The sequence below is a fragment of the Cydia amplana genome, chromosome 1 (assembly GCF_948474715.1).
Source record: "Cydia amplana chromosome 1, ilCydAmpl1.1, whole genome shotgun sequence".
NCBI classification, from domain to species: domain Eukaryota; kingdom Metazoa; phylum Arthropoda; class Insecta; order Lepidoptera; family Tortricidae; genus Cydia; species Cydia amplana.
In genome coordinates this window covers 7,479,008-7,491,883 of record NC_086069.1, presented here as the reverse complement: position 1 = coordinate 7,491,883, position 12,876 = coordinate 7,479,008, and the positions used below count along the sequence as shown (strand labels likewise).

Sequence of the window (12,876 nt, the reverse complement as noted above, 5' to 3'; positions counted from 1 at the left end):
TATATTCTCAAAAACATTCAATTTGAATTTGTAGTTTAAGAATGATTGTATGTGTTCCTTAATTTCGACACTGATTCACTCACTCACGATCATCATAATTCTAAGGTACTTCTAGCATACCCACAAGCTTCACATTTTAAACATAAGTAGTTTTCAGCTTATCAAGCCATAGAAAACCTAAAAATATTGCCATATCAGTCACGTTTTAAAGATGTGTTTAGTTATGATATGTGTATACATAGTATGGGTATGAGTACCCGAAAAGAAGGACTGCCTACAAAAAGAGATGAGATCTCATCAAAAACATTACATGTAAAAAGGTGCAAGTCTCGCAACGCTTCTATACTACAAAAAAGTTTAAGATGTAAAATGTGAAACCAAGTCGGTTATTTTAATCAGTGCCAGGGGGTGTTAAAACCGTATCAATAAGATATCTTTAATTTGTAATACATAGAATGACTTGGCAATCGCACATAATGCTTTACTCGTACCGTATACTCACCGTACCGTACACTAAATATGTGCAATGCTCAAACTGTCGCGCACAGCGCGATTCGCCATATAAAAGTCGGTATGTATCAAAACTAGTAATGTCAGTCTATATTTTGATGTGTGGTAACACCACTTGTTCTGACTAACTTTTGGCTTGATGGTACTGTGTATAAGATGGCGGGAAAGGAGTGCCGCGTACACGAGGTAATGAGCGGAGATCGTGGTAGTAAGATCAGTTAGGAGCCACGAGCTTCTAGGAGGCCCAATGCCCCATCAGAAACACATCAGGTGAGTGTTTGCTTTGCCATATTATTATGTCGACATAAACGTGCATCATAAGGTGGAAAGATGAGGAGACGGTTATAGCATATCGTTCTTTCCGTTAGTAGTAGTCCAATCTTGCAGTGCACTGCACACTTGGTAGTCAAGGAAATTGGACATGTATTTGAGGTGTGTCCGGGAACACACGGGCACGGTCGACTGAGTTGGAGCAACCGTGGCGAGACTATGGGGAAGGTGGAGGTCTCCGGGGGGGCATAGCCCCCCCGTCCGGCTAAGTGACAAATGTGCAAAGAGTCACCAGGGATATGGCCCTGTATAGACCGGAGCAAGTCGACCGATGCCCAACTGGAGGTGCATAGCCATTAAGTAGTATGTGGGTTAGCAACCACACAGAGCTTAAACGAGATGGAAGGGCACCAAGTAAAACTGAATCATTCATGTGAGTGATACAACCACATGAGAGAGGCAAGTCCTCATTTTATCTGTATACACATAATTAAGTAGAGTGGAATAACGTTGGTCGACTCATCTTTCCATTCTAATGATATAAATGTGTAATTTATATATATTCATGCCGTCCATATGTATATGTGAACCCAGCAATTAGTATTTCATACATATATTGTACAGGAGGGACGACATTTTGGTGGAGCGTGCTGGGATAACTATATAAATGAGCCGGATAAGCGAGGCTTATTTTTATCAAAATTATTTATTTTATCATGATTTGCTGTTGCAATCATGTTATATAGTGTTTAATAATAAAGAAATTAATCTGAGTACCATTTATTTTAGTAGTAAGGAAAATATGTATATTTGTATTTTGAAATTATACTAGTTCATAAGTCCTTTTATACTGAGTGATTGTCAGTCTCTAAAAGGGGAGAACTGAAAGGCACACAGTTCAAGAGTAAAAGGATAATTGCGTGGTTTGGAAGTGCGTAGAAAGTTTGAAAAAATTTCAACTGCAAATAAAAAAAAAAAAAAAAAATATATAGCACAAGTGTATGTAAAGCTTAAACTAGGATTAATTTTAGTAGAATATCGTGTAAAGTGCACTTAAATGAAATAATAACTTAAACCATTCATTCGTTTCATCCGATTGTCTATGGTGCTAGTGCGTCCCAAGTAATCGATTCTAACCGATTCGTTTGAAGTGAGCGATACTTGAAACTAATATAATGTTTTAGGTGATATTAATACAAAGGTAAATATTAAACAAGTTTTAATCTTGTTTTAGTTTGCATAAATATGTAAACGATAAATATTTGTTCTTGGTTTTACAAATTGAACGAATAGTCAAAATCGGTATTATGTAATCTCAGCGTGACAGCACTACTATGGAATTTTCTTCTCGGTTTGCCGCCTTTTCGTTTGTTGTCAAATGCCAAACTTGTCATGAAAATTTTGCTGTCTGGTGGTCGAGTATTTTTAAATGGAAAATAACTTTTAATTAGAATTATCCATTCTAATTGGATTAGTGTTTGCGAGTATATTTCGGTGTGACAGTGAATAGTTGTTGATAGGATACAACGTTTAATGGGAAATATATCACGGATCAAGTTCGTAGAGGATAAAACACGGAGTCAGGGGTTTCGTGTGAAGCATACGTAAGGGAAGGATAGTGATACATTGTACCTATTCACAATGGAAGATATCTTGGCTAACATGGTCCAAATGCGACAAAATAAATTGAAAACGTACATCGAAAACATTCAGTCTAACGACGCCGGTGATCTCATAATTGGAAGTGGGTCCGGTACGATAAGACAGTTACAGAATCTAATTAGCAAACTACAAAATGAAATACGGCACTATACGACTACCTCGTCGAACCCGGAAGCTACTGTAGTTAACCAGGCTATGGAGATTCAACTCCAGGCGGAGGATTTAATCGTGAATATAGAGACATCCATGGCAGTTGTGGCTGATCAGCATAATACAACAACGGAACGACAAATGAATATCAAACTTCCAAAACTGCAACTACCTAAGTTTGATGGTGATCAGCTACGGTGGTCAGAATTTTGGGATCGGTTTGTGTCCAATGTAGACAACCAGCCCATGGCCGAGGCTGATAAACTTAATTATTTGTTAAGTAGTCTGGAGGGCAAGGCAATGGAAGCTGTAGCGGGCATCAGTATAACAAATCACAATTATGCCATTGCCGTGGAGGCTCTCAAGTCGAGGTATGGGTCGAACGATGCTCTGATAGATGTCCACTACACTGCGCTTACCAACTTGGGTCGAGCAGAATATTCGGCTTCCAGTTGTAGGCATACTTTAGACCAGATTGAGCGGCATCTGCGGGTTCTGGAAAAGTTAGGTGAAGACACAGCAGGAAACCACCTACGGGCAAACATACTTGCCAAATTTCCAGAAGAAGTTTTACACCAATATCACCTTATGCCTCAACATTCAACGGATAATTCAACCTCGACAGTCAGACGGGTTTTACTGGACATTGTTATGGCTATGGAGAAAGCCCAGACCCAACCAATTCCAAAAGGACTGGACACGAAACAAGTCATCACTACTGAAGTTCTCCAAACTAGATCTGATCCAGTACAAAATGACTCAAAATACAGACCAAGAAGAAACTTAAAAAGGAAAGCAGAAAATCCCGTTAAAGATAACATTCCTCCAAAAAAGAAGACCCGGTTACCTTGCATTTTCTGCAAGCTCCAAAATCATAATAGTGTGGATTGCAGGAGGTACAGTGACAATGAATCTAGAAAAAAGCAACTGTCTGGTAGATGTCACAAGTGTCTGAAACGGAACCATAATACAGATCAATGCCATAGAAAAATAAAATGCTACCGATGTGGTGATGGACACCTCCAGCTTTTGTGTCCAAAGCCAAAAGGTAAGGAAGATTTGCCTGTCAGTTGGCAAACAATGGTAAAGTGCTATATAGCAAATATAAATAAATACAATTTTTTACAGACAGCAGTGGCACAAATCAGCAACCCCAACAACAACAAAACAAGCAAACATAAGTGCAGACTTGTATTGGACTGTGGCTCACAGAGGAGTTACATAACTGTACGGGCTGCTTCCAAACTACAGCTATTACCGGATAATGAAGACCGACTCTTAGTGTTCACGTTTGGAGAAACAATTCCAAAGGAAATGCCGAGCCCTTCAGTGGAAATTGTGTTAGAAACCAAGCGTGGCACCAAAAAACAAGTAAGAGTAAATATCGTTCCACATATTACTGAGAAGTTACCGATAGCTAAATTTGATCACTCAAGGGTTGATCTAGCGGCCGATGACGATTCTATTGGTGAAAATGTGAACCTCTTAATAGGGAACGATTATTATGAAGGTTTCAGACGTCAAGAGAAGATACAACTTAAGGATAACCTGTATTTGATCGATACTGACTTTGGTTGGCTGTATTCTGGAGATGAAAACCGTAAACGCCATACCCCAGAAAATATTCTAACTGTGACTACTTACTGCCACTGTCATAGTTCAAGCTGCCCTTATTTTACCGAACCGGACTTACCGCTCAGGAACATTGATATTAAATTTCTATGGTCTCTTGAGTGTATTGGCATAAATGACTCTCCAAAAGCCACTAGACAAGAGGAAGCTGTAAAACATTTCAATGACACCATACAATACAACAATGGACGTTATGAAGTAACGTGGCCATGGATTGAATATCCACCTCAGCTTCCTGTAAATTTCGGCATGGCGTTAGGAAGACTAAAGAGCTTGGTCAGTAGATTGGATTCAGCAACGCTGCAAGAATATGATGATATTCTGAAGGAGCAACTAAACGGAAATGTCATTGAAATAGTTGAACCACATAGGAATGACACCGAACACCCTGTGCACTACCTTGCTCATCACATTGTAAAAAATGAAGGAAAACGCGGGAGGATTGTGTACGATGCTTCAATGAGAAGCATGGACAAGAAAAGCCTGAACGAATGTCTGTATAGTGGGCCCTCCATGCTTGAGGATCTCACAGCCCTTCTTCTGAAGTTTAGGACAAAGAAAATAGCAATCGTCGCCGATGTAGAAAAGGCATTCTTGCAGGTAGGACTTCAAGAGAAGGACCGTGATGTGACAAGATTTCTGTGGGCTAAAGACATCACAAAGGACCTAACGGGAGACAATCTGTTATATCTTCGATTTTGCCGAGTCCCGTTTGGCATAATTTCAAGTCCGTTTCTCCTGACAGCGACTATTAGATATCACATGTCACAGACAGATGGAAACTTACTGAAGGATATAGCTAACAATTGTTATGTAGACAATCTAGTAACTGGAGCGAACTCTGTGAAAGAAGCGCAAGAAATTTATGAAAAGACGAGAGAAACCTTTGGGCAAATATCTATGAATATAAGAGATTGGTTATCAAATAATAAGGAATTTCTTGATCTTGTGCCTTCAGAGCAGCAAGCAAAACATGAAAATACAGTAAAAATTCTTGGATTGTCGTGGAACGTGAAAAGGGACACCGTGAAATTAAGAATTACTGATCAACACTTTGACAAAGATGCACCAGTCAACACTAAGAGGAAGGTACTTCGTACTTTAGCCCGGATCTACGATCCATGTGGTTTCATTTGCCCATTAACCTTACCATTGAAGGTGTTGTTTCGGAGCACCTGTGATCAAAAACATAAATGGGACACCAACCTACCGGATGACTTGGTGCAGTCCATGCAGGAAATATTGAACGTAATAAAAACAGCAGTAAATCTGGAATTGCCGAGATGTGTAACAAATGTCAATCCAGAGCTAGAGACAACATACCAGTTACATGGGTTTTCTGATGCCTCAAAGGCTGGATATGCTGCTGTTATTTATCTAACAACAAGAAGCAACCAAGGCACATCAATCTCATTCTTAATGGGAAAGTCTAGGATAGCCAAAGGTGAAGACACAAGTGAACTTCATATCCCGAAATTAGAGCTACTGGGTTTGCTCATAGCAAGTAGACTCTTGAAATATGTGAGAGAGAACCTATCTCTTCCAATAAGCAAGGAAATGTTGTGGACCGATAGTTTGGTCGTACATGGATGGATGCGGTCAGATAAATTGTTACCGCCCTTTGTATCAAACAGAGTAGAAGAGATCAGAAAAAACCAAATGGGAGCAGAGTTGTACTATATCAACACTAAAATGAACCCAGCTGATGTTGCCACAAGGCCTGACAGATGGAGTCAATCCAAGGAACTTTGGTTTAATGGTCCCACATTCTTAAAAGAGGATGAGACAATGTGGCCTACAGATAGATACTATATGAACCATATGACAGTCCTTTCTGTTGCGGAGGGCCTGGACCAGAGTGGACACAGTAGCATACCGGAAACTGATGATGGTCCAGGAAATGAGCCAAGAACTGTTGAAGCAAATGATAACCAACAGATGGAAATTGAAGACCAAATCGACCAGTTGACAAACAATAATTTAAGTGACGACATTCCAGAGATTTACTCAGTACAGGACACACCACCTTCACTGAACTCGGCAGCTAGTACTATAGCAGAAATAAAGAAACTGCAAAAACTTCATTTCGCCAACGAGATTGCAGGAAAGGTAACACATCTGACTAGAAATCTTGGACTGTTTCTAGATGTGGATGGTGTACTGAGATGTCAAGGACGAATGGTCAACACCACATGGAATTATGATATGAAACATCCTATATTGCTTCCCAGAGACTGTGAATTCACAAAAAGGATAATCAAGGAAACTCATGAAAGCAATTATCATGTTGGCACTACACATACTCTTAGTCTCATTAGAGAGAAGTACTGGATTCCACAAGGTAAACGTCAGGTGGAACGAGTGATCTCGAGATGTCAGCGGTGTGTCAAACACGGCGGTGGCCCTTATCGTCTGCCAACTGCGCCTGATCTACCTACTGAAAGAGTGAACTATAGCACACCATTCACGTACTGTGGAGTAGATTATTTTGGACCTCTTTATGTGAACACCCCAACTGGCAAACAGAAAAGGTGGGTTGCCCTATTCACTTGTTTAGCTGTTCGAGCCATTCATCTTGAGATTGTTAACAACTTGACTGCAGAAGAATGTCTCCTGGCACTCAGAAGATTTGCTGCTACTAGAAACACACCACAAAGACTGTATTCAGACAATGCCACATGTTTCAAACTAACATCTGAAGTTGTTAGTAAGCCATATTGCATTGAAAAGGGAATTGAATGGAGGTTTATACCTCAGCTGGCTCCGTGGCATGGTGGATTCTATGAACGACTGATAGGTGTAGTGAAGCATTCTCTAAAGCGCACTCTCGAAAAGCACCTTCTCGGAGACAGCAAGCTGTTAACTGTGTTAAAAGAAGTAGAAGCTGTAGTCAACTCAAGACCACTTACTAAAATTGGAACCGAAGTGATCCACATATTAAGACCAGCCGATTTCCTAAGCCTGGGGAAATGCTTAACTTTGACTCCAGCAATGAACAGTGTTTGTACGGTAGACAGTTCCAAACTTCAAGTTAATCTAATAGAAAGCTGGAAGAAGGGTCTGATAATCCTAGAGGAATTTAAGAAAATATTCATGGCACAGTACCTGACGAGTCTGAGGGAGAGATACCAAAACTCTCCTAAACAACCAAGAACTGTCTCTGATTGCGAACCTAAACTAGGGGACATCGTTCAAATAAAATCAGATCTAAAAAACCGCGAGTTATGGAAAGTCGGGAAGATAGCAGAGCTCATAAGGAGTGCAGATGGTAAACATAGGGTCGCTAAAGTTAAAGTTGGAGACTCCATAATGACTCGGTCTGTAGGTCATCTCTACCCGCTAGAGACTGAAACAGATGACTCTCCACAAACTGGAGCGACTGAGGAGGAACAAACTGCACCACCTCTAGACACGCCAATTGAGTATTTGGATCTGGATGCTGCCCCGAGCGCAAGCGATAGCATACAGCCACCACAAACCAATCCAGTACCTGAGAATCATGACGAGGTAGTCGCTGCTGAGGAAGTAATGAATGTGCAAGAATCTATGATGGATACTGAGACATCAAGATCTGAGGAAGTTACTTCCAACCCTGACAGTATCCTGCCGGGAACTAGAACTAAGAGGGACGCTGCTATACGAGCCAGAGAGAAAATCCTGGAGTGGACGCGTCACCTGCTCACACTACTGCAATAAGACTCCTTTTTGCCTGTGGAGTGTCGCGCACAGCGCGATTCGCCATATAAAAGTCGGTATGTATCAAAACTAGTAATGTCAGTCTATATTTTGATGTGTGGTAACACCACTTGTTCTGACTAACTTTTGGCTTGATGGTACTGTGTATAAGATGGCGGGAAAGGAGTGCCGCGTACACGAGGTAATGAGCGGAGATCGTGGTAGTAAGATCAGTTAGGAGCCACGAGCTTCTAGGAGGCCCAATGCCCCATCAGAAACACATCAGGTGAGTGTTTGCTTTGCCATATTATTATGTCGACATAAACGTGCATCATAAGGTGGAAAGATGAGGAGACGGTTATAGCATATCGTTCTTTCCGTTAGTAGTAGTCCAATCTTGCAGTGCACTGCACACTTGGTAGTCAAGGAAATTGGACATGTATTTGAGGTGTGTCCGGGAACACACGGGCACGGTCGACTGAGTTGGAGCAACCGTGGCGAGACTATGGGGAAGGTGGAGGTCTCCGGGGGGGCATAGCCCCCCCGTCCGGCTAAGTGACAAATGTGCAAAGAGTCACCAGGGATATGGCCCTGTATAGACCGGAGCAAGTCGACCGATGCCCAACTGGAGGTGCATAGCCATTAAGTAGTATGTGGGTTAGCAACCACACAGAGCTTAAACGAGATGGAAGGGCACCAAGTAAAACTGAATCATTCATGTGAGTGATACAACCACATGAGAGAGGCAAGTCCTCATTTTATCTGTATACACATAATTAAGTAGAGTGGAATAACGTTGGTCGACTCATCTTTCCATTCTAATGATATAAATGTGTAATTTATATATATTCATGCCGTCCATATGTATATGTGAACCCAGCAATTAGTATTTCATACATATATTGTACAGGAGGGACGACACAAACTGCAATTAGCGCTAGCGTTATGTTCAATTAGAATTATTTTTAATAGGTGACGATGATCCTTATGTCATTATGCAGCCGTGCGATGGCCAAGTCATTATACGTATTACAAATTAAAGATATCTTATTGATACGGTTTTAACACTCCCTGGCACTGATTAAAATAACCGACTTGGTTTCACATTACATCTTAAACTTTTTTGTAGTAGAAGCATTGCGAGACTTGCACCTTTTTACATGTAATGTTTTTGATGATTTGTTTGTTTGTAGGTAATTGTATTGTATTCGTTCACAAAATAATATATCATCAAAATGGAGGCCTGAAAGTTAAATTGATTACCTCAATATTGACTTAGTCCATAGTTTCCCAAAGTGGTCAATACCGCCCCCCAGTGGACGCTGAAGAGTTTCAGGGGGGCGGTAAGGGCCGCGGAAGCGATTGGGGGGCGTTCATGCTGCCCAGGGGGGCGCTTCCGCAAGTGAAAAAAAAACTAAAATATTAGATACTTAATACAAATAGATTTATACCTGAGTAAGTATACGGTTTATTTGTGTTCCTACCTAAAACAGCATTTTGAGGAATTAATTCTCAACAAGCTGGAAATCGTTTTAATACCTTCATTTGGTCCTAAAATAAATGCGTGTAATCAGAGTTTGCTCAATTCCAGGAGGTGTGCATAAATTTTGTGAACCTTGGAAGTTCAATTTTTCCTTGGATTTCCAAACCACTCGATGTAGAAGGAATCATCAATTGGGATCAGATACTTACTGGCGAAAAATAATTTCGGATTTTAATCCTCCCGTTTGTCAGGATTCGCATTCTACTTTTTTCGTATTTAACTATTCTCGTCCATGCTAACCTGTCTCGTGATTGTGAGAAGCAAAACTCGATTGTCTGGTAGCGCCGGCCGTGAGCGGTTGGCTGCCCGCTTTGTTATAGTCAGTGGCGGATTTGCAGTCTTTGCCGCCCTAGGCTCAGACCCTGTAGCCGCCCCTTCAGCATCAGCACCCATCATATTGACTACATTTAGGTCAGGCAACGAAAAGGTATAGAGGGTCATTACCCTCTATACCTTTTCGTTGCGTTACGTTTATACGTTTTCGTCGTTAAAAATGTGTCCCAAGCCCATTGGCTTGGGACACATTTTTAACTTATTAACTTTGTTTGGACTCTGTTCTTGCTCTTGAATGTCTATAATTTTGCATTAAATTTCCATCAATAATATTCACGATGCTCACGAGAAAAGGAACCCGAAAGATTTTAACAGTGTAGCAGATCTGCGAAATCGATTCCACACTCGCGTTCGCGGCGATTCGCGCACGAGTGTGGAGGGCCCTATACAAGCCCCCCTCCAGACTATTGTGCGTGAATCGCGGCGCGATTTCGCCGAGCGAACATATCGCGACGTTGACGTATGACTCCACACTCGCAAACTTCTCGGTGATTTCGCAGTTTAGTTCAGGCCAAGATGGCTGAAAAGCATCAGCTTATCGAGTTTAACTGTCATTTATCTAAGGCATCATACTTGCTGTAGCTATTTTTCCATTTTGTTTTGTTGTAAAACCGTAAAATATAGCCGCTATGTATAATAGAATTAATATTTATCTTGCAACTGATGAGCCAAAATAGTGTGTATTGTGGAGTCTTGCAAGTTCGCGCTCCGCGCCTCCTTTGACGCTGGCCGAAAAACCGACAAAAAACGGGGAACAAGGCGCGAAGGCGTGAACAATCTGTGAAATCGACGCCACACTCGCGTTCGCGGCTTCGCGCCGCGATTCGCGTACAACTGTGGTGGGCCCTCAAGATATCGATAAACTGTACTAAATAAAACTTGTAGCAAATTTAATCAGCTTTCATTTTGTACAATGATGAGTCGTTAGAACGCATAGTTTCCGAGGGTTGTCTATTGTTTGTCCGAAAATTGTATAAAATAATAATAAAATATAAATAATAATAATAATATTATTTGCCCGAATTGTTTGTTTACCATAAAAATGATGTGACATACTCTTTGTTTACCCGATTATTAGATTTCAGAACGTACGAGTGCCATACGTGTTGTTGTCCATATTATTAATTGTAATAATACTATTTAATAGAATATTTCAACGCCATACTAAATAATGGTTTTTCCCTGAATCTATCTAGTCACTATAATTCTGGCATACGATTACGATTACGCAGTTCGCCCTAAGAGCCGGAGCAAGGCGCGCAAAAAAAAAGACCTAACATCGACTTCTGAACCTAACCTATCCGAGTCGGAGTGCCCCGGAAAGTCTTGCTCGCTCCCTTCGCTCGCTCGCTTGTTCACAGTTCTAACCTAATCTAACCTACTTTCTGGTAGCCGTTTTATTTTGTAGGAGGTCACAGTTCTAACCTAACCTAACCTACTTCCTGGGAAGCAATTTGAATAGCAAATTTTATTATGGCTACAAAACAAACAAAGTTTCTGGCACGTGACTAATATAGTAAACAATAAGTATTGCATATGTAATTATGGGAAACAATATAATGGCTGTTGACTATTATGGCAGATGAAATTATGGCAAATGAAATTCTGGCAAGTAGGTGTATACCGTTTCCGAGATATAAGCGAAAAACCGAAAAATAGGACCTTCAAACCTCCCTCTTCCCCCGGCTCAAGTGCTACGGCCGGGGACTTTTGATATGTTCTCCTCCTAACTAGTTCAAACAAAGTTAAGAAGTCAAAAATTGTGTTCCAAGCATTTCCCTCTATACCTTTTTTTGAGAATTCGTTGCCTGGCCTAATTTTGTGTTATTTCTTGTTATCATCAGCGATTTTTTTGCCACAATTTGCCGCCCCTAATATCTCGCCGCCCTAGGCTCGAGCCTACTGTGCCTTATGGGAAATCCGCCACTGGTTATAGTTCTTATGCTTTGATACAGTTTATTTCTATTCACGGTTTAGCACAGTGATCTGAAATCTGAAATTTTGCATGTCAGTATCAATCATGCCGACAAACTGATATAAAAAAAAATCGCGGTGTCCATTGTAAAAATACATAAAAAACCGGCCAAGTGCGAGTCGGACTCGCGCACGGAGGGTTCCGCACCATCAACAAAAAATAGAGCAAAACAAGCAAAAAAACGGTCACCCATCCAAGTACTGACCCCGCCCGACGTTGCTTAACTTCGGTCAAAAATCACGTTTGTTGTATGGGAGCCCCCCTTAAATCTTTATTTTATTCTGTTTTTAGTATTTTTTGTTATAGCGGCAACAGAAATACATCATCTGTGAAAATTTCAACTGTCTAGGTCTATCACGGTTCGTGAGATACAGCCTGGTGACAGACGGACGGACGGACGGACAGCGGAGTCTTAGTAATAGGGTCCCGTTTTTACCCTTTGGATACGGAACCCTAAAAACACACTTTCAGAAATAATCGCTCCGAAAGACCGAAATTATGCCCCCATCCCCCTCCCCATAATACGAAAAAAACTAGGTATTTTGAACATACATAGTTGACCCATTTTTGAGTTATGAAAAAAGTTATCCCCTCTCAGGTAAAATGACGGACGCGGGCAACTATGGAAATCAACGAGTACCTACACTGAGCATACAAGAAAGTAAAACGATTCAAACTTCCGGCACAAGTATGATAAGTAGTTAATCAATTTTGGAACGTTTAAAATAATTAGTTTACCTATAAATGATGAAGAAATTCGGCAGAGATCTCAATTTAAATGTCAACGTTACCTACCGTAAAACGGGGTCACCAGAAATCGCGGGGTGAATAGAGAAAATTTCGGTACTTTCCTTTACATTGTTATATTTTAAAAAGTAGACTACCATCCCCAATTCTTTTGAGATACAATTATAGTAGAATATTCAATATTTAATCTGGTAACACGAATCAAGCATGAAGATGGTCACAAATAATAAATATTTTAGTTTGAAGTGAGGCCTTGTGAAAGTAAGATATATTGCCTATCTGATCTTTGACGTAGCAGTGAAATACAGGTTAGTTATTGTGTTATTTATAATGTATTAAGTAAACCAGTTCTTCTAGTGTTTAAATAATAAAAGATAAT

General features: G+C 40.6%; 2 protein-coding genes and 1 long non-coding RNA gene across 3 annotated transcripts in view; 2 read left to right on the top strand and 1 right to left on the bottom strand.

The window, feature by feature from the left end:
* LOC134663232 (protein male-specific lethal-3) overlaps nt 1–12,876 on the bottom strand; it is a 177,823-nt gene that overhangs the window by 109,698 nt on the left and 55,249 nt on the right. The window lies entirely within an intron of this gene.
* Nucleotides 1–12,876, top strand: part of LOC134647707 (uncharacterized) — a 111,414-nt gene that overhangs the window by 53,308 nt on the left and 45,230 nt on the right. The gene's annotated exons all lie outside the window — the stretch shown is intronic.
* LOC134653232 (uncharacterized) lies at nt 3,428–7,920 on the top strand. Its single transcript, XM_063508563.1, has 2 exons — nt 3,428–3,640; nt 3,721–7,920. The coding sequence occupies exons 1-2, from the start codon at nt 3,605–3,607 to the stop codon at nt 7,918–7,920; spliced, it is 4,236 nt and encodes a 1,411-aa protein (XP_063364633.1). The 5' UTR covers nt 3,428–3,604.